This window comes from Amblyomma mixtum, chromosome 1 (assembly GCF_055824585.1).
Source record: "Amblyomma mixtum isolate Tamu chromosome 1, ASM5582458v1, whole genome shotgun sequence".
In the NCBI taxonomy this organism is placed as follows: Eukaryota; Metazoa; Arthropoda; class Arachnida; order Ixodida; family Ixodidae; genus Amblyomma; species Amblyomma mixtum.
In genome coordinates this window covers 295,835,103-295,857,019 of record NC_143012.1, presented here as the reverse complement: position 1 = coordinate 295,857,019, position 21,917 = coordinate 295,835,103, and the positions used below count along the sequence as shown (strand labels likewise).

The following is a 21,917-nucleotide window of genomic DNA, read 5'->3' as shown; positions in this document are numbered from 1 at the left end:
TTTCTGTGGCTGTTGGCTTCTCTCTCATATTGATACTGTAATGTTCAGCAAGTGGCCCTCTCCTTCATATTTCATTATAAACTCACAAATATACAAGAACATGCCTGAATTTGCTGCATGACTAACTGTTCAAAGTTGCGCCATATATAACAACTCTCAGTTTGATAAAAAGTTATTTCTGAGAACAGGAAAGTGGTTCTCTCCATGAGAAATCAGAACTTTGGCACACTACATGCGCACGCATTAGTGTCGCAGCACTGTGTCACACTCACAACACCTTCTAGTTAATTAAAAAGACTGCGCGCCCTCATGTTGCTTGCGGATAAGTTAGCATACCAACTATAGGCATATGCGTATGGGCTAGAACGAAGCGAGCGACTCCGCCCACCCAACAAAACAGCGCGCCCTCACGTGCTGAAAACGCGCAGGTCGACGGGGCAAACACCGTTATTAAGCACGTACACAGAAGCGCCGTAAATGCTGATAATCCGGATAACCAAACCGGGGTGAAAGTACAATGTTCTTGAGCTTCCAGGACTAATCAACCAGGAGGCAGCCAACACGAGGAGCACCTTTGCTGCGATACTTTAACTGCGCCAGAAAGGAGCAATTATATGGGGTGAAAGATGCCTAAAACGAAGAGTTCAACGGGCCACTGCAGCCTCAAAGATTTCTCGAAGCACTCCTCTTCGAAACATCCGCGCCCAAGACACGCGAGGTCACACTCCGGAACTACGCGGTTTAAAGCGGTGCAGTGCACGCAAGGGCGCGAGTTTGACAGCAGCGAGCGCGCTGCCGTTGCACGCAGACCACTGCGCCGTAAATTAGCGCTGCACTGCATTCCGACCACCGCTCTGCGGTCCTCAGACTTTCACTTTCAAACATTTATGCAAACTATTTGCTTGACTCTCACCCATAAGTTTAAGCGCAACTTACAAGCGCATCGCGACATGGACATTAACATGGTTCGTGATTTTCGCACGGTTCCTGACAGGTACACAAAATATAAAAACAGGCAAAAAGAATGCCGGACGAAAACGATCGCTTCTACAAGACGGCTTTTCCATACACCTGCAAGTGGTAAGGCCGAGCTTTCGGATGTAGAGAAAAAAACAAATAAATCGAAGGAAATAAGAGCGCTGTTTTACTGAGCTGACACAACGTCCAGCACGGGATCGCAACTCGACGACTCCGCGGCCATGCCTTCGAACGCAGGTCGGCACGTCAAGTGCGCGTTCGAACCGACCGCCCGCATTCCGCGGCCCACGCCGGCCTTGCCAAGGTTCCCGGGTGCAGGCCCGGCGCTAGCACCGGCTCGAAGTGGCTCCAACCTCACCTCCGGTGCGGCGGTGCACCTCTTGGGGCCCAAGGAATCCGACCAGCCATGGCTCGAGCGCGGAGCTCCTGCTGCTGCTGCTACGGCGGCGGCGGCGAGGTCCCGGCGGACTCGCTCAACAGGTCGAACAAAGAGGGTCCCAGATTGTTCGCTGCAGCAGTCAGCCCGGCGGGCCGGGCAGGAGAGGAGAGGAGGAGGCTGGCCGAGCCGCTGACCTCGCCGCGGACCCCCCTCTCCCTTCCGAGAACGTGACGTGCCGCCGCCGTTGCTCGATGATCCTGGCCGCAGGAAAATCCGGCGTGCTCTTCATCAGTCCACTTGCCGAAACACACTCGATCCCACTGGCGAACAGTGCCCTCCGCGCTGGCTGCGGCAGCCTACAACATTTACGGAACACAGGGGCCGGCTACCTACTCGTTTCGTAAGCCGCGCCGCACCACCACGGCGGCGGAAGTACTACGCGCGTGCCTTCCCCATGCTACTGCGCGCAGTCACTCCCCCTTTTCGCTTCAAAGTAGCATGATCGGCCTCCGTGTGCTGTTTAACTGTAATATTCCACTAACTAACATCGCCACGAACTAATGAAGTGCAACGAAAGTAATGAAGAGTGCCGCCAGCTTCAGACTAGTATTTGGGAAGTCTCGATGGTTCCGAGACACTACCAAACTTCGCGAACCACGTCTCCATTTGACAATCCTTTCAGCTCGAACACTATCTGCTGTTGTTTATTGTCGTTATAAGAAACAAAAGCAGCCAGACTTGAAGTTCAGGTGTCTTTCGTACAGCCGCGTAGACTCTGCTACCGCGCTCACTCCCGTAACCGCCTCTCCGCTTTCTCGCATCCAAGGCTCGCGGCTACCTGACATGCGCGTGCCTACCGCCGCTACCGCGGAACCAGATGCGCCACCGCTACTTGGCTACCGCGCGCGCGCCACCCGCCTCTGGCACGATTGATTTCTATGGCCGCCTAATCGGAAACTCCAGAGCGCAAGTGACCGAGATTGTGCTGTTGAGTATAGGACGCATTCAAACTGCATGTTGCCGCACACAGAGAGGACTTTAAAAAAATCACAACTTATTTCCATTTTCCTGATTCTGTGTTCATCAGACTGTTTCAAGCTTAAGACTACATCGTAGGTTCATATAGTCAAATAGTCAATATCCTATAGGAATTTACTACTGACAAAATATTCCAACCGACGCTCACTCGCTGAAGTGCACAGCTCGAGCTAATTGAAACGGCTGGAAAATGCATACTTCAGCGCGATAGAAGCACCCGTCCAAAGGCAAGGGCTGCTTACACATGCAGATGTTCGGACGGTTTAATATGCAGGGTTGAAGATGCACACATATTTTTCAGCTTGTGAAAACCACAGGAAAAGTAAACGAAAAAAAAACGCAAATAATTAGTACAAGTTACACTATACAAACGAGACAGTTTTTCAGAAACAACTACAGTTCTTTTTTCTTCATGCACGATATATTTGAGTTCTCCCGACGCACACATCTCGGTATCAATAACAAAGCTGAAGGGGAGGCGAAATTTCCTCTTTGTAGCCATTACCTCGGTGTAACCGCGTGACCGCAAGGTGTGCGCCTTGTAAATCCAGCGTTCGATGCGACAAAACCGTCCCCGCCATTTTGATGCGCACCTTGGCATGCGGCGCACAACGTTTGCGGCAACGCACCACCGGCGGTGACTCTAACATGCTTTAACAACGTTGAAATTCGGGCTTGTTGGTTTATACTTCGGAGCAATAGCGCAAACAGGACAAGGGACCAAGAACGAGTAGACACACACACAGACACACATAGCGCTGTGTGTGTCTACTCGTTCTTGGTCCCTTGTCCTGTTTGCGCTATTGCTCCGAACTCTAACATGGTTTGCGATTTACAGCAATAGCACGTGTCGCATGATACCCTGCAGGAGACGCTATACCATTTCGGCTGGCAGCAGAAATTTTAGCCACAATCGCACTTCTGCTGCTTCACATATACATATTCCTGCGAGCTGCAAGTCATACTGAGCGCGACTTCACGTCCAGCACGCAAGTACTGTGCTCCGCACTGCTGAACACTTTATAGCCACCAATAACTTCAAAACATCCCGGTTGCAACAACAGCGATCAGCACTGTCAGTTCTCTCAGGCTTAGCGAGCCGTATCAAGGCCAAGGTGGTCGGGCGATTTGCTTTGCCAGATTCTTCCATTGACTTCAAAACATTTTATTCGCCGGAAAGAGCTTGGTAAGAGGTCGCGTTAAGTGGTCGAGAGTACGCAGCCCTCGACGACTTTGTCAGCCCACTCCACCGCCAAAACTTGCGTTCTGGGGTTAGAGCTAGCCAGCACGGTATCCCACCGCTCGAGAGAAGGAGGGGTAACTAGATCACCCGGAGGTGGCTCTATTTTGCATTCCCACAGGATGTGATCGTAGGTGGCTCGCTGGCCACAGTGTTTACAGCTTGGGTTGTAAAGATCTGGATAAATGTGCGCGAGGAGTGATTGGGTGTGTATCGATCTCGTCTGTAGACGACGCCACGTGACCTCTTGTTCTTTAGTCAGGCTCTTGTCCGGAGGGGGCAAAATTCTCCTCTCTAGTTTAAAATGATTGGTGAGATCATGATATGTGATCATGGAGTCCCTCGTGAAATTCAGGGAGCCAGACTCATCCACTGCCCGGTCGACGAAACCTCGGGCTTTATTGTGGGCTGCCTCGTTCCCCGGATTCCCCGAATGAGCTGGGACCCATATCAGTTCGAAATAATTTGGTGAGAATTTGGTTGCGCTAAGGATTCTAAGGGAGGCGGTTATAATTCGCCCTTTTGCGAAATTATTGATACCCATTTTGGAATCGCTGAGGATGATGATCTCTTGGGTATGCGCTAGGGCGAGGGCTATAGCCGCCTCTTCTGCCGTTTCAGAGGATTTCGTTTTGATTGTTGCCGAGATGATGTGGTCACCATTCTCGTTCACAGCCACAATTGCAAAGGCATTGGTATGTTTGTATTCTGCCGCATCTACATAAAGTGTTCCAGCGCACTATCCGTATTTATTATATAAGGCTTTGGCTCGTGCTTGTCTCTACCCTCATGATGTAAGGGATGCATGTTTTTGGGGAGTGGTTTGATTAGTAGGGCCGTCCTAAAGTTGCGGGGTAAGTCTACTTTAGCATCTTTATTCGTAGGTTGAAAGTTAATTCCAAGCCTGCTAAGAATACTCCTGCCAGTGCTGGAACTGGCTAATCTCGCTGTTTGAGCCATTAAATCGGCTTCTTTCAGTTCATTGTAGGTGTTATGTATTCCTAACTTCATAAGCCTTTCGGTTGAGGCATTTAGTGGGAGTCCTAACGCAGCTTTGTAGGCCTGCCGTATCATGCTATCCAATTTGTCCTTTTCTGCTTTCGCAAATTTGAGATAAGGGGTGGCATAGAATATCCTGCTTAGGGCAAAGGCCTGCACTAGTCGGCATAAATCTCTTTCCCTCATCCCTTGTCTGCGATTAGCTATGCGGCGGATTGATCGCGCCGTCGCTTCTACCGCACGTTTTAGCTTAGTGAGTGTGTCCAGCATCATTCGACGCGGCAATTCAAAATTCCCGCGTCGGCCAAAAGGAAGCTGTGCACGTGCGCTGCTAATCGAGATCTGAAAATGGCTCGTTGTGGGGGCTTTAAATGGGAAGCGCTGCGTACAAGTGCTGTGGGAGCGCATTCCCACCGATTGCACTATAGCAGGTAATGGCCACGCATAGCGTCTGCTCCTTCTTTTGCTGGAGCTTCCATAAAAGCCCATATATTCTTCTTCTCAGTAACCATCCATATATTCTGTCGAGGTTATATCTTCTTCGTCTAGCTGCTGCTTGTTCTTCTTCTTCCAAGCTCACCTGAATATCATACACAGTTTACGCTTACAAAAAAAAAAAAAATAGGTATACGCTCTTTAGTGTTGTCCACGTGCTCTACAGTACTGCGAACGCAACGACGTTGCAGCGAAAATCTTGTATGTCATTTCTGCATAAAAAGAAAAATGAAATAAGGGTGGCTGGTGGAAGGGTTAAAGGAAGACGTCTACAACACTCGGAGATATAATTTCTGAATGATGCGTTTACGGAGATTGAATAGTTTGCCTATAACGATCTACGTATACCAGCGGCCATTCACAGCCATGCGGCTAGCATAAAGTCGGGCAGAGCGATATACAAAACTTGCTTCGATGCTTCATTTCATCTAAACAAGTGTGCACCCGTGAAGAATCGAACAGAGGCGCAACCGACCTTCCAAACTGAAACTGAACTGCGTATGCCGAACTCCGCTGAGGAGCATTTCTTTGAACGTTTCATTATCAAGCTTGCCATCACACAGGTGTTTCTTCTAATTCTGAGCAATGACAGCGCGGACCATCTGTAACGCAGCCGTTCTTAGAGCTCATCCTTGCAGCAGCTTTTTTTCCCGCGTAGGGTGTGCCGCCCAACTGAGCTAGGATGCAGCTGCGCGCGAGATACTACAAGACGGTTGATTAGAGCGGTAAACTTCTCTATTGTGTCTATACAGGGTAAACTTTTCGCGGCTTATGCAAAAGAGAAACCGGAATAACCGAGAACCATTGCGTCCGTAAAGGGACAAGAGACCAATGGGTGCAGGGCCGCCCCGAAGTACGCTCGCTCTTACAACGTCCACGCGGGGACAGCAGCGTACTCGGTTACTCTATACCACATGCGTAGTGGTCACGTTAGGGAGGCGTCTATGAATTTCTCTACACAAGGATGACACTGAATATATTTTGGAACTTTTCCCAAAACCTTTCCCATTTTGTCGAGATTTACTCATCGGCATCATTATCAGCCAGATTCGAACGGACACGGTCCAGTCAAATTCGCATGTATACTTTACCAAGAGAAAACACCACTGTTCTCTTGTTCGGGGCCCTTCGAGAAGAAAGAACAGGGCTTAAGCCAATCAAATGGACAAAAGAACCAGGTCCTGAAACTGGCCAAATCGAATCATTCGAAGGCGTGGGCGTATGCAACGGTTAATTCGAACAAGCTGCGCAGCCGACTTGCCCGATGCGGCGACTACGACAGCGCACCGGCTTCCCTTTCTACCAGCAACGTGAGGTCGCGCGCCAGTAAAGCCGATCACGTGACTGCCTTGAGTGCTTCACTGTGCACGGTTACTGCGCAGCTGTCTGTGCTAGGTGCATGCCCGGACTGCCATGGCATAGCCGGCCGCGCCAGCTTTCATTTCATTTCATTTATTTTACCCTCAGGGCTTTCGCATTACAGAGGGGGTGGGACAGTGAAGAAAACAATACATAGATCAAAAACAGGGCTATATATACGAACAATATTGAAAGATCCTAGAGACATAGGACGAAAACATTGAGAACAAAAGTACAGGAGTAAAAAGAAATAAATAAAAGGATTACAAAAAAAGAAACCTTATGTAGTCTATATATGAGTAAACAACATATCATTTCATTTCATTTATTGCTTTGCTTTTGCACCCAGCATGCACAACGCACATCGCTCTGTAAACTTCATGGCAAGTCGGGGTGCCCGATCAGTGCATTCGTCGTTTTACACCCTTTTCCTCAGCTTTTTTTGTTGTGAAAGCAACACTACGCGCGTCGTCAAGCCATGTCGCGCAGCTGATGAAAGGCCATATTGCCCATGCGCGAGGAGCAGTGACGTCACACGGCGCACAGCTGGCGCGCCGCTGCCGCACGCTCTCCATCGCCTCTCTCTGTCCTGCCAATTTTTTTTTTTTAATTTCTGCTCACCTGTCGCGGCCACACACCGGCGAATTTTTACGGCCGGCGCCAATGTGATGCCAACGTGCTCGAAGACTACACAGATCCATCACTTGTTCACAGCGCCAAATGGCCACAAACGCACGAAAAGACGCTTCCCCAGGCGGGTTGCCTGCGCAACGCAGTGCATCAGCCCGATCGGCTTCCTCCCGTTATTTCAAAGTCTCATTAATTAGAACAAACTTTCAGTTCGTTTCGAGTTTCGGTCCAACTCTTGAAACGCCTGCAAAATCTCGCCAAACCTTCTGCACCCTCTTCGAGTTTTTCCCGTTTAAAGGCCCCGTTTCCTCTAGGAGACATGCGATGGTAGACATGCGATGGTTGATAGGTTTGGTTTGGTTAATGGGGGTTTAACGTCCCAAAGCAACTCAGGCTATGAGGAACGCCGTAGTGAAGGGCTCCGGGGTTTAACGTCCCAAAGCAACTCAGGCATGAGGGACGCCTAGTGAAGGGCTCCGGAAATATCGACCACCTGGGGTTCTTTAACGTGCACTGACATCGCACAGTACACGGGCCTCTAGCATTTCGCCTCCACCGAAATTAGACCGCCGCGACCGGGATCGAACCCGAGTCTTTCGGGTCAGCAGCCGAGCACTAAAACCACTGAGCCACCGCGGCGGCTAGGCAGTGTATTAGTGCGCAAGTGTAAGTGCATGGGAACACTGACGGGAAGCGACGGCAGAAGAAAAACTTTCCTCCTTGGAGTCACTGCAGGGAAACTGCATCGCAAGGCGTAACGCACTTTATCTGGTACACCGAGCAAAGATATTCCAGCGGAAGCTTCTGCACTTCTTGTGATTACACGCATTTGCTAAAAGCGTGAACATGGGCGCCGTAGGCCCCATAAATGACGTCAACAATGTCACAAGTGCCACCCACGCACGCACGCGACACACAGTAACCTTCCGGTCTTCAAAATACTCTCATAATAATGAAATTCCTTTATTCACGTCACCGTTTCAAAACCTAGATGCAAAGAGAACGGGATGTTACTGCACTCGTAATGTCACCGAAGTTTTCGTCCGAACATCACTTGATAAATAAAAAAAATGTACTACAAAAAGAAAATCTGAAAGACATTGCTTCTTTCATGGCGAGCAATCATGCACAAAACATCGGTGGCTCAGCGGACACACGTAGACGTCGTCACAGCCTCAGCGGGATGTTGGGCCAGTGCTTGGCCTGATGGCTGTCGGCGAAGTGCTCGAAGGCGAGCTGCAAGGCGACTTCCATGCCGCGCACCGCAGCTCCGGCGGTCGCTCCGTACAACCGCTGGTGATGCTGCGCTCCCGAAGAGGGCGCTGCCTGGTGCCGCCGTGGCTCGGGCTGCTGCTGCTGTTCCTCTTGCTTCGAACTGCCTGCGCGCGCATAAAACAGAACGCAGCTCCATCACACAGGGAGGGCACGAGAGGATTTTGTCACGTTCCTTACCGGGAGACACATCCTACACACCCTCGGTATACGCCTACCAGCCACGGATCCCACACAGCTACAGGTACCCCGCCATATTCACCGCGAACTACTTATCAAACCTCTCCCCAAAAACATGCAACCCACCTACCACGAACCCCAACGCAGAGCTCACGCTCGGGCGCTCCACAAACACTATGGCACGGAACCGTTTGCCGTTTGGGTAGATGCTGCATGAACAGGCGAAGACGCGGTTGTAGTCATCGCAAACCCCTCCCTCCAACCGATTGCCACCCTTCACATATCCCCTACTGCCACTTCCGAGGAGGCCAAAGAGGCCGCCATTGCCCTGGCCATCACACGCACGGAGGCTCGATATATACGGTCAGATTCTAAAACTGCCTTACTAAATTTTGCTCGCGGGAGAGTTCACGTCCCTGCATTTCGCATACTGGACTCCCTCGCCGCGCACCCGCCCCGCCATGTGGAGCTGATATGGGTGCCTGCCCACTCCGGGAATCCAAGAAACGAGGCCGCCAACGCTTTAGCCCGAGCTTCTCTCAACCGGGCACCGGCGGCCTCCGACCTGGGGTTCTAGCGGGAGCGCACGCACTCATTCAGTGAAATGACGCAGGCCTGCAAAGCCGAGCGTCGGCTCTACCCCCCACCTCATCCCTCCCTCGACAATTACCATCAGACACTTTGGAGGCGGCTCCAAACAAGCACTTTGCCCTCCCCTTATATACGCTCGCGATATCACCCAGTCCACACGAACCCTTCCTGTACCCTCAGCTACTACCCCAAAGCCACTCTCGACCATATTCTTTTCCTCTGCCCGGCGGATCCTCCCCCGCGGGGCCTGGAGCACCTTACCACTTGGGAGGCTTGGGAGACCCTACTGAGCTCCGAGGACCCGGCCAAGCAAGCCATCGCCACATGCCGGGCTGCCAGCGTCATGAGCCTTCGAGACATGAACCTTTGAGTGCAGTGGGGCCGTGCGGGGGCCCAAGGACCGACGTGTCCAAAACTCCCTTGTTTCAAAAAAAGCCATTCCTAAGGGCCCTATCCGCGATTCTGCAATTTCGCGAAAAATCGCGCATTTAAGAACTCTTCTCGGAATAGTTTGTCAGCAGCCACACGCTCTTTTCTGACGCTATTTATTACGGGCATCAGTAGGAACAACAGCATGATGGAAAAATACCTCATTTGCATGAACATAACTCTAGGCGAGGGGAGAGTTTGAGAACACAGGCAAATTTCTGAAAAAGTATTCTCGCGATTACAATACAATTTTAAACTGTTCAAGCTAATCAAGCTAACTATAGCCAAGCACCCCCCCCCCCCCCCCCCTTCCCATTTATTAAACGCAGACGGCATGCTTATATACGGACGCAGCGGATACATCGATGTTAATAAAGAGGCAACGTTTGAAATGCGCGCTACAATGGAGCAAAGCCAAGCCACCGACTCTTTATTGGTCTCCTTTTTGCATAATAAATGTTTATTCTCTCCATTAACGTATACGCAGCAGCAGCCGCAGTCCATGCTCCCGTTTGCCCTTTATTTGCTGTTCCCATTCTATTCAACTATTTCAGCGCTTTCTCTTTCTCAACGACCCGCAACGCCTTTTTTTCGATATCCATAGCCACTTTGTCCTTTGCACTTGTACACCGCGCCCCAAGGTGATTAAAAAGCTGACTTCTCCTATCGGCTCTGAAGCCTGGTGGCGAAGGTCGCTTTAGCTGCCTTGAAAAGCTTCGAGGAAAAAAAAAAAATCGCACTGTATTGTTACTTTGGTTCTGAATATAACGCGAAGTTCGTTCAGAGGCATTATTTGAAGTGACCAGCGGAATTTCGAGGATTATTAGTTCTCAAGTCGCGGAATTCAAAATTTGCGCCACAGAAAATGAGGGCCCTCAGCCATACCTACTGCAAGTATGTACACTGGAGGACAAGGAAATCAGGGCATGAGTGAGCTCATGTACAAATTAAGGTGGCGGTCCCACTCTGACGGTGAGCGGGAACCATTTTTGGTGATATTTGTACGTCGACTGTACCTCGCTCGTTCGCTTCATAAATATGGTTCAGATATCTCCGAAAAGCTACTTTTCTCTGCTTTCAAAAGATGCATTTTGTTTAACGGTAGCTGCAAATTTGTTTCAACTGTAAAAGAAAACGCAAAGATGAAAACTGGCAGTTGAGCTCAACTTGTCTCAGGAAATGCAAAATTGTGAAAAACCTCTTGCACCTAGAGAAATATCTTTCGAGATACTTTGAGATCGGATGCTAATAAACATATTTAAGCATTTAGAAGTACGTGTATAGATTAGTTTATTAGCCACGCATGTTTGAAAAGCATAGAAAACAGAACAATGTAATCTGCAATAACTTTTGGGATATGCATTGCACTGCGGCGCCTTTTTGTACAGTTTGAGATCGTCTAATCGCCCTTCCATTCTGAAAATTTCATCCGTCTGCCTTGTTTAGTTTAAAAGTTATTCCTGATCAAAATTAGCGTTTTTTCGAAATAGTTAAAAACGGAATGCAAAATTGTTCAGGTAACCAGCGCGTGGCAGTTTTGAGATTTTGCGTGAAGAAACTTAATACATCGCTCTACGCGGCTAAGCATCGCCTTTACTCTACGGCATTTGGGGAATGCGCAATGTCTAGTTGATTTTAGCTACCTTTTTTGTTCTCCTCATGAAGGACACAAGCTCTTGAAACGTTCCGCGGCTTCTTTTTTTCTGGCAAATATACTCTTAAAATGTCGGTCTCTCATTCCTTTAATCAACTTGTAACAATTGCCAAGAACAAAGTCCACAGAATACAAACAATAATAGCAATAACGCAGCGACATGCGATAAATGTAGATAAATTTAGTAAGTAGCGCCATCTACACACATGCACGCGTACTAAATAATCACAGTTAAAAAAAATAACGAGTGTGGCGCTGCTAAATATCTACAATCAGGAGGTGTTTACGAGAGGGAACGATACCTCTACGATGTTCGCACGTTTCCCTCGATTTTGCCCTATGTAGAGTGTGTCGAACTTCCAAGCAGATTTCCGCCATATTGCTTTGCTGGATTGTTTTGTAGCGTAAAGCTAGTAAAGCCACACTACGCGGGTCAGAGCCGAGTTTTGCGCGAGTGTGCGCCGCCTGTTATGCCCATGCGCGAGAACCGCGTGACGTCACGAGAGGCGCAGGTCCGCCGGTGCGTCGCCTCCTCGCCACAGCCGGTGCGAGCTCCTCGCTGCCGGCGCCGCGTGCGCTCCTCTCCGACGCGTGACCTCGTGTTTACGACAGTTGCGCCGCGCGCTACTGCGCATGCGCGAGGAGGGTGCGCGGAGAAATGACGGTCGCGCTGAACATGTAAGCTCTGGTAAGCTAAAGAGAGTCGAGCCGCTGCCAAACGGCGCAGAAGACTGGAAAATGTAAATTCTTCCGATCCCGAGGTTGTCGCCTGGCAGTTTGCCGTCGAGCAGCCAAGGCGAAACGTGCGGCCGAAACACCGGATCACTTTACGCTACGTATATCCAGGCATAGCAGAGCTAAGCCACTGCCAATTTTTTTCACCTGACGCTACGAAACGCATTCTGGGCGTCGTATTATTTTTCGAGGACAGCTTTGGCATTGCTAAAGCGACAGGAAAGGGAAGAGACAGGCTTTCGCTTCGTGCTGCCGGTTGTTCGTTGTTCCGGCTAGCGCTGTGGAGGAGAAGTTGGAGAGCGCTCGATTCGCCTGCACTCAATGCACCAGTTCGGCAAAGTTCTGCAGCAGCGGCGGTGCGGCGGGTGTGTACCGCTAGTTCCGGCACTTTGAGCGCAGTTTGGCACTGTCTGCTTCCAAACGGATGGTCGAGTGCAGGCCTGGTCGTCGCTAGCCTTTGCGATACCAATGAATTGCAGCCAGCTGTTTACAGCCTACATCAGCGGCAGCCAACCTCTCGTATCTCATGAAGAAATGTGCAAACCGCACATCACAATATCATGTTGCCATGAACCAGCCTCGATCCGTTTCTTTGGAGAACTCGAGCAGCGTTCTAGCTTGTCGACGAGTGAAAGTTACTTGACTCTCCGCCGTTTATCACAACCCGCAAACCATCATCTGCTTCCATGGTGGCTGCAGCTGCACTATTTCAGCACTAACCATGGAGCAGGTGCAGTTTTCCTGAACTAGACTCGCACTTCTTTCAAACGAATGCCGTGGTTCAGAGGGCGCCATGTTCCACCGCTGAAATGAATCCATGTGGTATATAAGTCGGGTACAACTCAAGAACGAAGCAGCACATGCCCATCAAAGGAGACCGCCCAGCCAAGCGCGTCGACCGAACAGTTTTCTGTTCGGTCTCCACAGGTGCGCCGCGACAGCAGTGGAGACTGAAGCTGCCACGGCCGTCTGTTGCCGAATATGACCCCACCTGTAACATTCAGCGCTTTTGCGAAAAAGACGCTCTCGCGCGGATCTATGCAAAAGGTGAGCAGCCCAGCCCTCTCTCCCCCCCCTCCCCCTTTAGTGGCCAGTGCAGCTGAGACAATAAACGGGGGCACCACACCTACTAGTACCTTCGCCTTTCTCCCTGTCTTTTCCCCTGCTCCTGCTCAGGTGCTCCTAGAGACGATGGCGGATGCCGGGGCAGCAAAATCTCTTCCTTTCTTTTTGCGTTATTATTCTTTTAGCCTTATCCCGAACAAAGGACATCCACCGTCGGCGACACGGGGACAAAGCGCCGACTCCTTCGTTCTCTTTCGCAGGCTTGGCTGCATGCACAGCCACACAAATCGACGTGATTGGCTGGAGAGTTCCGTCTGAGTTGCGTGTGCCGCTTCGTTCTTTTGTTGTAACCGGCTATAGTGCTGAGAAGTCCCCTTTTCGGGAACTGGCACAAAGGACCGCCCCCTCCCCTTGCTGAGCGCCCCTCCTGCAGGCGGGGTAGACTAGCGCGGCAGGAAAAGGAATTCTCGGAAAATGATTACAAGCATGTTATAAGCGGTGTTTACATGACGGGTTGAGTGGAAGATTTGAGCTGAAAACCGGTTACTGGGTTCATGTAAACGAGTCGGTTCCGGAAGTCGAGGGAGCGAGTCCAGTCAACTCCGCTGCAGGGGGTGGGTTGACTCACTCGACCCCAACAGCAGATAGCACGTAAACCGGTCTGAGTCGGGTTAGTGGAAGGAGGGGTGATAAATGCGAACCTGTTATTCGCTTGCGCCGTAGCGCCTGCGAGGCAGCCGTGCATGCCGCAATCTTCCCGGCTGCCACTGCCCTTTCCCGCTGCGCTGTTCGACGCTTGGTGCCGCTGCTGTTGAACCGGTCGCGACTCGCTAAAATCGAGTTCATGTAAACATGCAGTCAAGTTGGGCTGACCTTGCTCAACTCGATCTCCTGGCTCGACCCGCCGAAGTCGGGTTCATGTAAACGAGGCTATAGTTTAGACCTTATGCAAAATTGCTGCCATCTATCGGAGAAAAGAAGAACCAGCGTAAATACGCCATGTTGGAGGATGACTGAAGCTCGTTCCGCCTCTGCTCTCTGGATTTAGGCGTGCCCTGCGTTAGCTTCCTTACTGCTGTGCTGGCTCGAAAATCTTGTTTCCTGTCACTTGAGCCTGTGAACATGACTGAATGGTCAGTCGACCTGTTTCTGATGCCCAAGTTTCCAAGCGACTTCGCAGACACTACGCGTCCAAAACACTTTCCGAACGCCACCGGGTACGGAGATACAAGTTTTTCACGGAGTCCTACATCAGTTTGCCGACGCTGAACACCAAGAAATGTACGAAGCAAGTGTAATTTTCGTTTACGGCTAAAAATGTGCGCATTTCAGTCTAGTTTGAGTCAGTTTTTATTTGGTTGGATACTTTTTGCGAACGGGCATGCCGCTTGAATTGCTGCTGTTGTGGTAGCGTTTTCTGTGTGTTGCGTCGACACCGAAAGCAAACGATAGTAAACTTCACGCTCATGTTGGCAGTGTGGAAAAAAGTGGCCTGTCAACATGCGACGCTTTTCATTTTCCTTGAAAAGTTCATACAGCATTTGTTTGTTTGCCCTAGTGCTCTAGCGCCCAGAGCCCCTAGTTTGCCCTAGTGCCCTAGACAGAGAAAGAAAACACGTTATTATTATTACCGGGCACATAGACCCCTAGGTCCTCGCACGACCCCACTACACAACTGTTTACCATTATTGGACTATCGCCGTTAAAAACACGCAGCCCGTGAATGCAGCAGTGTCTATGGCTTTACCACGACGAGCAAGCAGTTGTGCACTGAGATTTTTGGAGGATTCTACATGCGTTATGCATTCCCGCTACTAGTTGGAACTATGGTACCGCTTGAGCGGCTTCCCTTACGGTCCTTTATTTTTTTTTACACAACACACGGTTTCGTGGAAACCGGTCGGTTAAGTGAAATCGCTACATGCAATCAAGCCGTCGCTCCACAAAATAGGCACCTTTCCCTGGTCTAACAGAAACGATTGACTGACTTGCAGTGCACAAACGTTCCGTGCCACGGGCACTTGATACTTGCTGGTGTTTCCGTCGAAACAAATATTCACACTTAAAACTAACGCGTGTAACCGCTGCGGCGGATAACGCTAGGAGCGACGGTTCTCACAAAGCGCGACCCGTACCACTGAACAGCTGATCACGATTACTCTCTTGCGAGGCCGATAATCGCAGCATTTCACGGGCAATCGCAGGAGAAAAACTACTTTTGTGTGATATTTTCTTCGTGCCTACAAAGCTTATTTCTAATTTCGTTCGCTACATAGCGATAACGAAATGCGTTTCGCGACGTCTCGACATGTAGCGACGGTACTGCAACATTTGTGTCGCCGATGTCGGGGATCGCAGTCCAAAAATAGAAATGCGCTCAGATCAAGTGCTCTTGCCTTTTTTTCCCTGGGCGTCTGTGTGACCCTTCTGCGTAAAGCAAGGCAGTAAGCAATATGTGGGCATACTGAGGACGGTGAAACTCGAGCGCGCGCGACGAGCGTGCACCAGTACGTGCTGTGAATCCGGCGGCTATCCTCCAACATGGCGGATCGCGCGCGACGACCGCTAGATGGCAGTGCATTTCGCATAAGGTCTATAGCAGCTGTTCCTACAGTTTCCAGGTACGCGCGCGTGGACACGCACGCATACACACACACATACGCGGGCGCACTTTTTCAATCTTTGATCCAACCAAATCGAGGCAAATCGACGCAAGGTTAGAAAGATGTACATTTCAGCACGCGATGGAAAATTCTGGAGGGAATAAGCAACCTAATGATGCAAACTGGATACAAGAAAGACGTACGTCTAAAATGAATAAGAGCACGCAGTTGAGGGTCCAAACGAGAGAGGGGAGGGGGTCGCCCTAAGTGCCTACAGAACTATCGCTTTGTAGCCGACCCCTTTTTTTTGGCAGCATTCCTGCACCCCCCCCCCCCCCCCCCCCCCCCCCCCCGTTCTTCTTCGTACAATGTCTATAAAAAAGTCTCGAGTCCGCCTCGTGAATGGTATGCATCTGTATACTGCATTTTTGTGAGCCTTGGCAAAATTCCGTCGAAGTTGATCGGAATTGGTTGCAAGGTGCCGCCGCATGTACGACGAATATTTGCTTCTGAGGAAAACACATTCCGACACCCTGCGGTGCTAACCCTCTCAATAGCAATTTCACGTCTCTTGCGCAATGTCGATTCATCTCAAGGGTAAACAGAAATTGACAATTGCCCACTTCTCTCTGCCTTTCTCTTTACCAACCATAGTTTATAAGGTTGGACAGGCATACGCTGAGCGTTGACTAAATTGTATAGCTGTCTTTGTTATAGTTTTCTTATCATAGATGCAATATCATTTGATAAAAAAATATTTTTTTTCAGCGCTATAGTTAGCAGGTTACACTCTAGACCAGGAGTGTTCCGACTACTACTAATATTACTATGCATCAACAGTGACGAAGTGATTGAACGCGCAAAAGACGAGGGCAGAAGGAAGGACACAAGAAAGGCACCGATTTCAACTATAAGGTTCATTGAAAAAAAAAAAAAAACGCTAGAAATATATACATGGGGCATAAACATAATTAATTTTCTTTATTTCACACCTTCCTTATTTTTGGCGTCCGCTTCCTCTTTTCGCTTACTTACTAATTTGCTCTGTGCAATTATGTCTACAATTATCACTAACTCTCCCAAGTTTCCACTGTGTCGACGTTGTGCCTTTTGCGATGCGGGCTGGGCAGCATTATTTTTTTCTTTTTCTTTGCTCCCACTAATATATGTCACGACATTGAAAACAGGAAAGTCTGTAGTCGCGTAAAACTCAAGAACGAAACGGCACATTCCCTCAAAGGAGGCCCTCCAGATGGTAACATCGACGGTACAGCTTTCTGCGGCTATTTAGATAAGGCTAAACAAGAGAGAGAAGGAAACGGTCCTCTGTTCCCGTGCTGGCATCCTTATCCCGAATAAGGATCACCTCACCTCTGACGCCGTTTGGACAAAGACAGTACCCTCTTTGCCCCGGCTCTCCAACTTTTTCCCTTCACCCTTCCGGAACCATAGACCGAATAAAGGAAGCCCCACTCTCTTTGGGTTTGGCGAGGGACAGGCAGAGAAAGAAGCATGCGGAACCACCCCAGCCAACACCTCCCCCCACGCACGACGGGGACTAGCAGCCGGGCTTGCCATGGGTCGATTGTAATCCTCTGAAGGCAGGTGCAGCAACAAAAGAAAAGCCTTCACGCAGCACAGGTGCACGGGTCAAGAAAGGACCGGACACGTATCTCAACATCTCAACCAAAACCAGTCTCGGGTCGCTGGGGGCAAGACAGGTACACACTTTCTCAGTGATGGATCAGTGTCGTAGCCTGGTGGCAGAATATGAACTACTCGCAAGATGGCGGCAGTGGAACCGCCACCTTAAACTACAGGCAGACATGACTCAAAACTAAAGCAGCAAGTGCTCCTGAAAGGAGGCCCCCCAGCACTGACTTTTTGTCATGGTGTTCGCACTCATTTGCCTTGTACAGTCAGGCTGGAATGAAACTTGAACACTCCTATGCTGCACTTTCCTACTTTGCAGTGAGATATTCTTTCAGAGCCGGTTTATGAACATGTTGCACACTGCAGTCGAAAGTACACGGCTGAAATATTTTGTTTTGTTCACAGGTGCTTTGCGTGTTTCATTCTGGCCTGACTGTACTTTCAAGCGATGTCCATGGTTGAAGGGCTTCGTCTGAAAGGTATTTGCAACTTTGTTCTTTAGTTGTAACCGACTATAACATGAATATATTGTTACAGACCATCATGGAATGATGAAAACATACACCTTGGAGCATTCACAAGTGCTGCCTGATGTAGAGATGTAGGTCACAATGCAAGTAATCTGATTTTGCTCCCATCCTACCCCACTGAGGGCCCACTAAATACTTGCTGCCTAACACTTAGAAATCTACATATTTACAAATGCTGATGCTAAAAGAATAAAATGTGATTCCTACACAAGGTTGCCACACTATCATTTCCACTGTTTTTCGAGTATTTGTTGTTATTAGTTATGTTGGGGCTGAGACTTCGTCAATTACAGCTCATTAGGAACAAAAAAGCATTTGTGATGTTGCTCAACAAGGAAAGAATTTTGGTGCTCTCATTTTGAAAGCAACTGAAAGAAAACAAATCACTTCACAGGGTGAGAACTTCAGTGAAATCTCAAATATAGCACTGAGGTTCACATGCATATTCCAATAGCTATGTCCCTTTTACACTCTGCAGTGACACTGTCACCAGGGGATACCAACAACATTAGTAACTGAGCAGTAACAAGCTTGGTGCACTGAAAGCTGCTGAATAAATGCAATGAACATGCCAAGAATGGCAAAACTTAATGAGTTTTTAAAAAGAAGGGCGATGGGAGACACATAATTATTTCTACATATCAAAGAAAGCCAATTAGATTAGATACCTTTCTTTTAGGCTAAGTATCACAATGGATGACCAGAAATTGCTGCTACGCCACAAAAAGCACAAAGAAGTCAGGTCCAGCTATGTACAAAAGAGGACAGTGCTGAACAGACAAGATAGAGTGTGCACTTAGATGCCATAAGCACAACTCCAACAAATGCTACGAAATACATTATTTACAGATTCTAGCCGGCTTATAGAAATTATATGCCTGTCAGAATCATGCCATTGGCCTGCAAAATTCTGAGTCAATCTAGTACTCCACCTGCACGGAAGGAGCCGATATGGGCACCAGGTCACCAAGGGGTTGAAGGAAACGAGCGTGCACAAGCTTCGGCCCGAGGTTTTCTTCCCTGGAATCCTTCTACGTCCTTCCTTACTGATTTTAGGCTCCTCCTATCCGTTAACAACATACTCAGAGATACTACGACATTTGTGCCTTGAGAGGCAGACACTACCGAGGCCTACTAGGGGTCTTAATAAATCAGAAGAATGTCACCTCCGACGGCCACAAACTATGTTGTTTAATAATCCAGCTATGCTTCACACCACTGAGCCTGAGTCCTTTTCAGCACAGTGCAAATTTTGTGGCCAGAAGTCAAACTTATACCACATGGTATGGGCTTGTAAGAAAAATAGCACTATTGACATAATAAATAAACCAACGTGGGAGGGCTGGGAGACGGCCCTGTCCAGCTCGGATGTCAAGGAACGCAAGCCCTCACGTGCAGCAGCTTTTACCTACAGTGTCCCGGACTAGGGACCCAATCAGTCTTCTCGTAACCCAAGCCTTTTTTTAATAAATGCTTTCACCACCATCATCCACAGCATTATCAAAGTTCTGATGATGTGAGACATTGCACCATTGAAAATGCCTGAAGCTGAGCTGCCCTAAGTCCTACACAAAGTTGAGGAACAAAAAAAGTTTGCAACACAGGTTTAACTGCATGAAATACTTACAGAGGCTTTTGCGGTGTTGTGCACTTTGCTCAAAGAAGGCAATCAGGTCCTCGGTTACTGGCATCTCAAAACTGCTATCATCCTGCTCTGTATGTGCGATAGGTACTGCAAGCCAAGGCAAAAAAATCACACATAAGGCCACAATCCGAGCTCAGCTAGGATTATTCAGCATACACACCTATGGTGGGCAACAATTATGCCCCATTAATCAAGAATATGTTGCGAACAGTTTAAAATGAGTACAGTCAGCAAGAAAAAAAAGATTTTCATGTCCAGCTAGAATTACCTGCGATTATTCCATTATTATTTACGCATTAAGGACCAGAGAACCAGATGTGATCGATCCCTCTCAGCCTCAGCACTGCCAAGGTCTGGCCCTATCTGTACACTCTTAACACAAACACGCCTATACAAGCGTAAAAAGTAAGTAAGCTGTCCTCTAGCATACTCCTCTAGAGGGCAGCTTATTCCCTATTTACTCCTTCCTGTTTAGAGGGTGTTCCAGCCTAAGGTCAGCACTCCAAAAAAGGAAACGAAACTTTGTGTCACTCTAGGTCATATCGAAAGTTACAACTCACAAGGAGTACACGTTTTCGTGGAAGAAACAAATACCATGAATCTTGGTTAAATCACTACTAATTCAATACACTCTGGCAAAAGAGAATACGAAACCTATTCTGTGCAGATGACCGAATGCGCCACCACTGACAGCGCCAAGGGGAGATGAGAGGTGGCAGCTGCCGCTTTGAAAATTGTTGGCCCACATGAAAAATCGGCTGAGCGCTTCTTTCAATCCCGATGAGGGGAACGAAAACTGATAATGCAACATTTACTATGGCCGTTCGCCAGTCAATATGTGATGCTGCTGCCGCTGCATTTTGTTCATTTTATTTATACTTTCTTCATGATACTTTCTTCAGCAGTGTTACAGAGTCGTCATGTCTACCGTGAATTTAACTTGACACGCCGCTATGAAGATCTTGGCGCCGTCTGTATGCGCCGTCCACACACCGCACCCTTGAATGCAATGAAATTATAGTTGCAGCAAAAGGAAATTGTATCAGTGAAGACAAAGAAGTTTATTAATGCCGAAAGAAGGTTCAGAACTCCATCAAAGCTGAAGAAAGGTCTTTTCAAGCCTGGTGAAAACAAAGTAGAATAAGTACAAACAAAAGCTCGAGTGCACAATCCAGTTACAAGTATTGGCAATCAATTGAAGCCAGGCCTGTACGTTTATTTTTGAAATACCATCCGCTGTGTTTCGCCATGAAACGCGCCGAGAATCTGCTCTCTACAGTTGAAGCACGCGATGACAGAAGCATGCATGTGTACAGCACTTCGCGCGAACAAACGGCGCGAGAGGTCTACAAACGCCATGACCCATTCGTGCCCTATCGATGCATGATGCTTGTGCCGGGTTTCACCAAGGCCCACAGTGACGCTAAAGTTTCAACTATTCTGCTGACTGGAGCTCACCTTCACTTGAGGCTACTACGCTTCGCCCAGTGACGTCTCGCATAAGCTGCTGATGCTGCTGAAACCATTGCAACGTGCTGTTATAGTGGCGCCAGTAACGCTTGAACAGAGGATTTTGGTACCAGCGACCCCGAAGGTATGACGCAGAGTCAGTACTCGGATTAGGAATAGGTCGCATGTCTGCTGCAGAATATTGAACGCGAAAAGAACGCGCCATAAACACAACGCAAACGCATCAAGCCATACAAATATGACTTCGGCTTGGCTTGACAGCGTTGAGCTTTACCCAAAAGCTTACTAGCAAGCCCACAAAATAATTTCTCTGATATTGTGTATATTACGCTATAATTTTTAAGCGCTGTTGCAAACAAAGGTTAAAGTGTGTGTTTTTTAAACACATTATGCTTTCCACGTACATCACTTCGGGAAGCGAAGTCTGTTTTGCTAGCCGCCGCAGGGCAGCACTTATCAGCAATTTAAAAGCGGTAAATTTGAACGCTGAAATGTTAGCTTCTTTTCGGTCCGCAAGTTTTGGCGGTGGAGTGGGCTGACAAAGTCGTCGAGGGCTATGTACTCTCGACCACTTAACGCGACCTCTTGCCAAGCTCTTCCCGGCGAATAAAATGTTTTACAATCAATCGGTCCGCGAGGCGAAGCGGAGAAGTTAGACATAATGATCAGAACGTCATTCAAAGGGGCTTTAGGCCCCCCCCTTCCTCCCCAACTCCTCGACAGAGAAGCTTCTAGCTGTGGGAATGCATAATACCTGGGAAGAGATTGCCAAAGTGGTCAGGGAGGCGCAGATCTGGAGGCTCAACTCCACTGTAGCTGGCCGAAAACTACTATACAAGAACTACGGCTTCCGTCAGGTGAACCACCCTATGTCGCTGAACCCCTGGAACTTGAAACACGGAAACTATTCAAAATTGCAGCGATTCCTAAGAATATGCACCCGATCCATGACAAGGAACGAAGGGGGCCTAG

The 21,917-nt window shown here is 48.8% G+C and overlaps 2 protein-coding genes across 2 annotated transcripts in view; both read right to left on the bottom strand.

Annotated features, from left to right (window-relative positions):
- Positions 1-2,095, bottom strand: part of ds (dachsous cadherin-related 1) — a 69,464-nt gene extending 67,369 nt beyond the window's left edge. Inside the window, exon 1 of the mRNA XM_089566515.1 lies at positions 1,337-2,095. The gene's annotated coding sequence lies outside the window, so the exon portion shown is untranslated. The remainder of the gene's footprint in view (positions 1-1,336) is intronic.
- Positions 2,096-8,065: 5,970 nt separating this feature from the next.
- On the bottom strand, positions 8,066-21,178 carry LOC149372142 (uncharacterized). Its single transcript, XM_089566514.1, has 3 exons — positions 20,934-21,178; positions 19,458-19,562; positions 8,066-8,497 (listed from the first exon to the last, which is right to left on the bottom strand). The coding sequence occupies exons 1-3, from the start codon at positions 21,148-21,150 to the stop codon at positions 8,286-8,288; spliced, it is 534 nt and encodes a 177-aa protein (XP_089422640.1). The 5' UTR covers positions 21,151-21,178; the 3' UTR covers positions 8,066-8,285.
- Between the last annotated feature and the right edge of the window lie 739 nt (positions 21,179-21,917).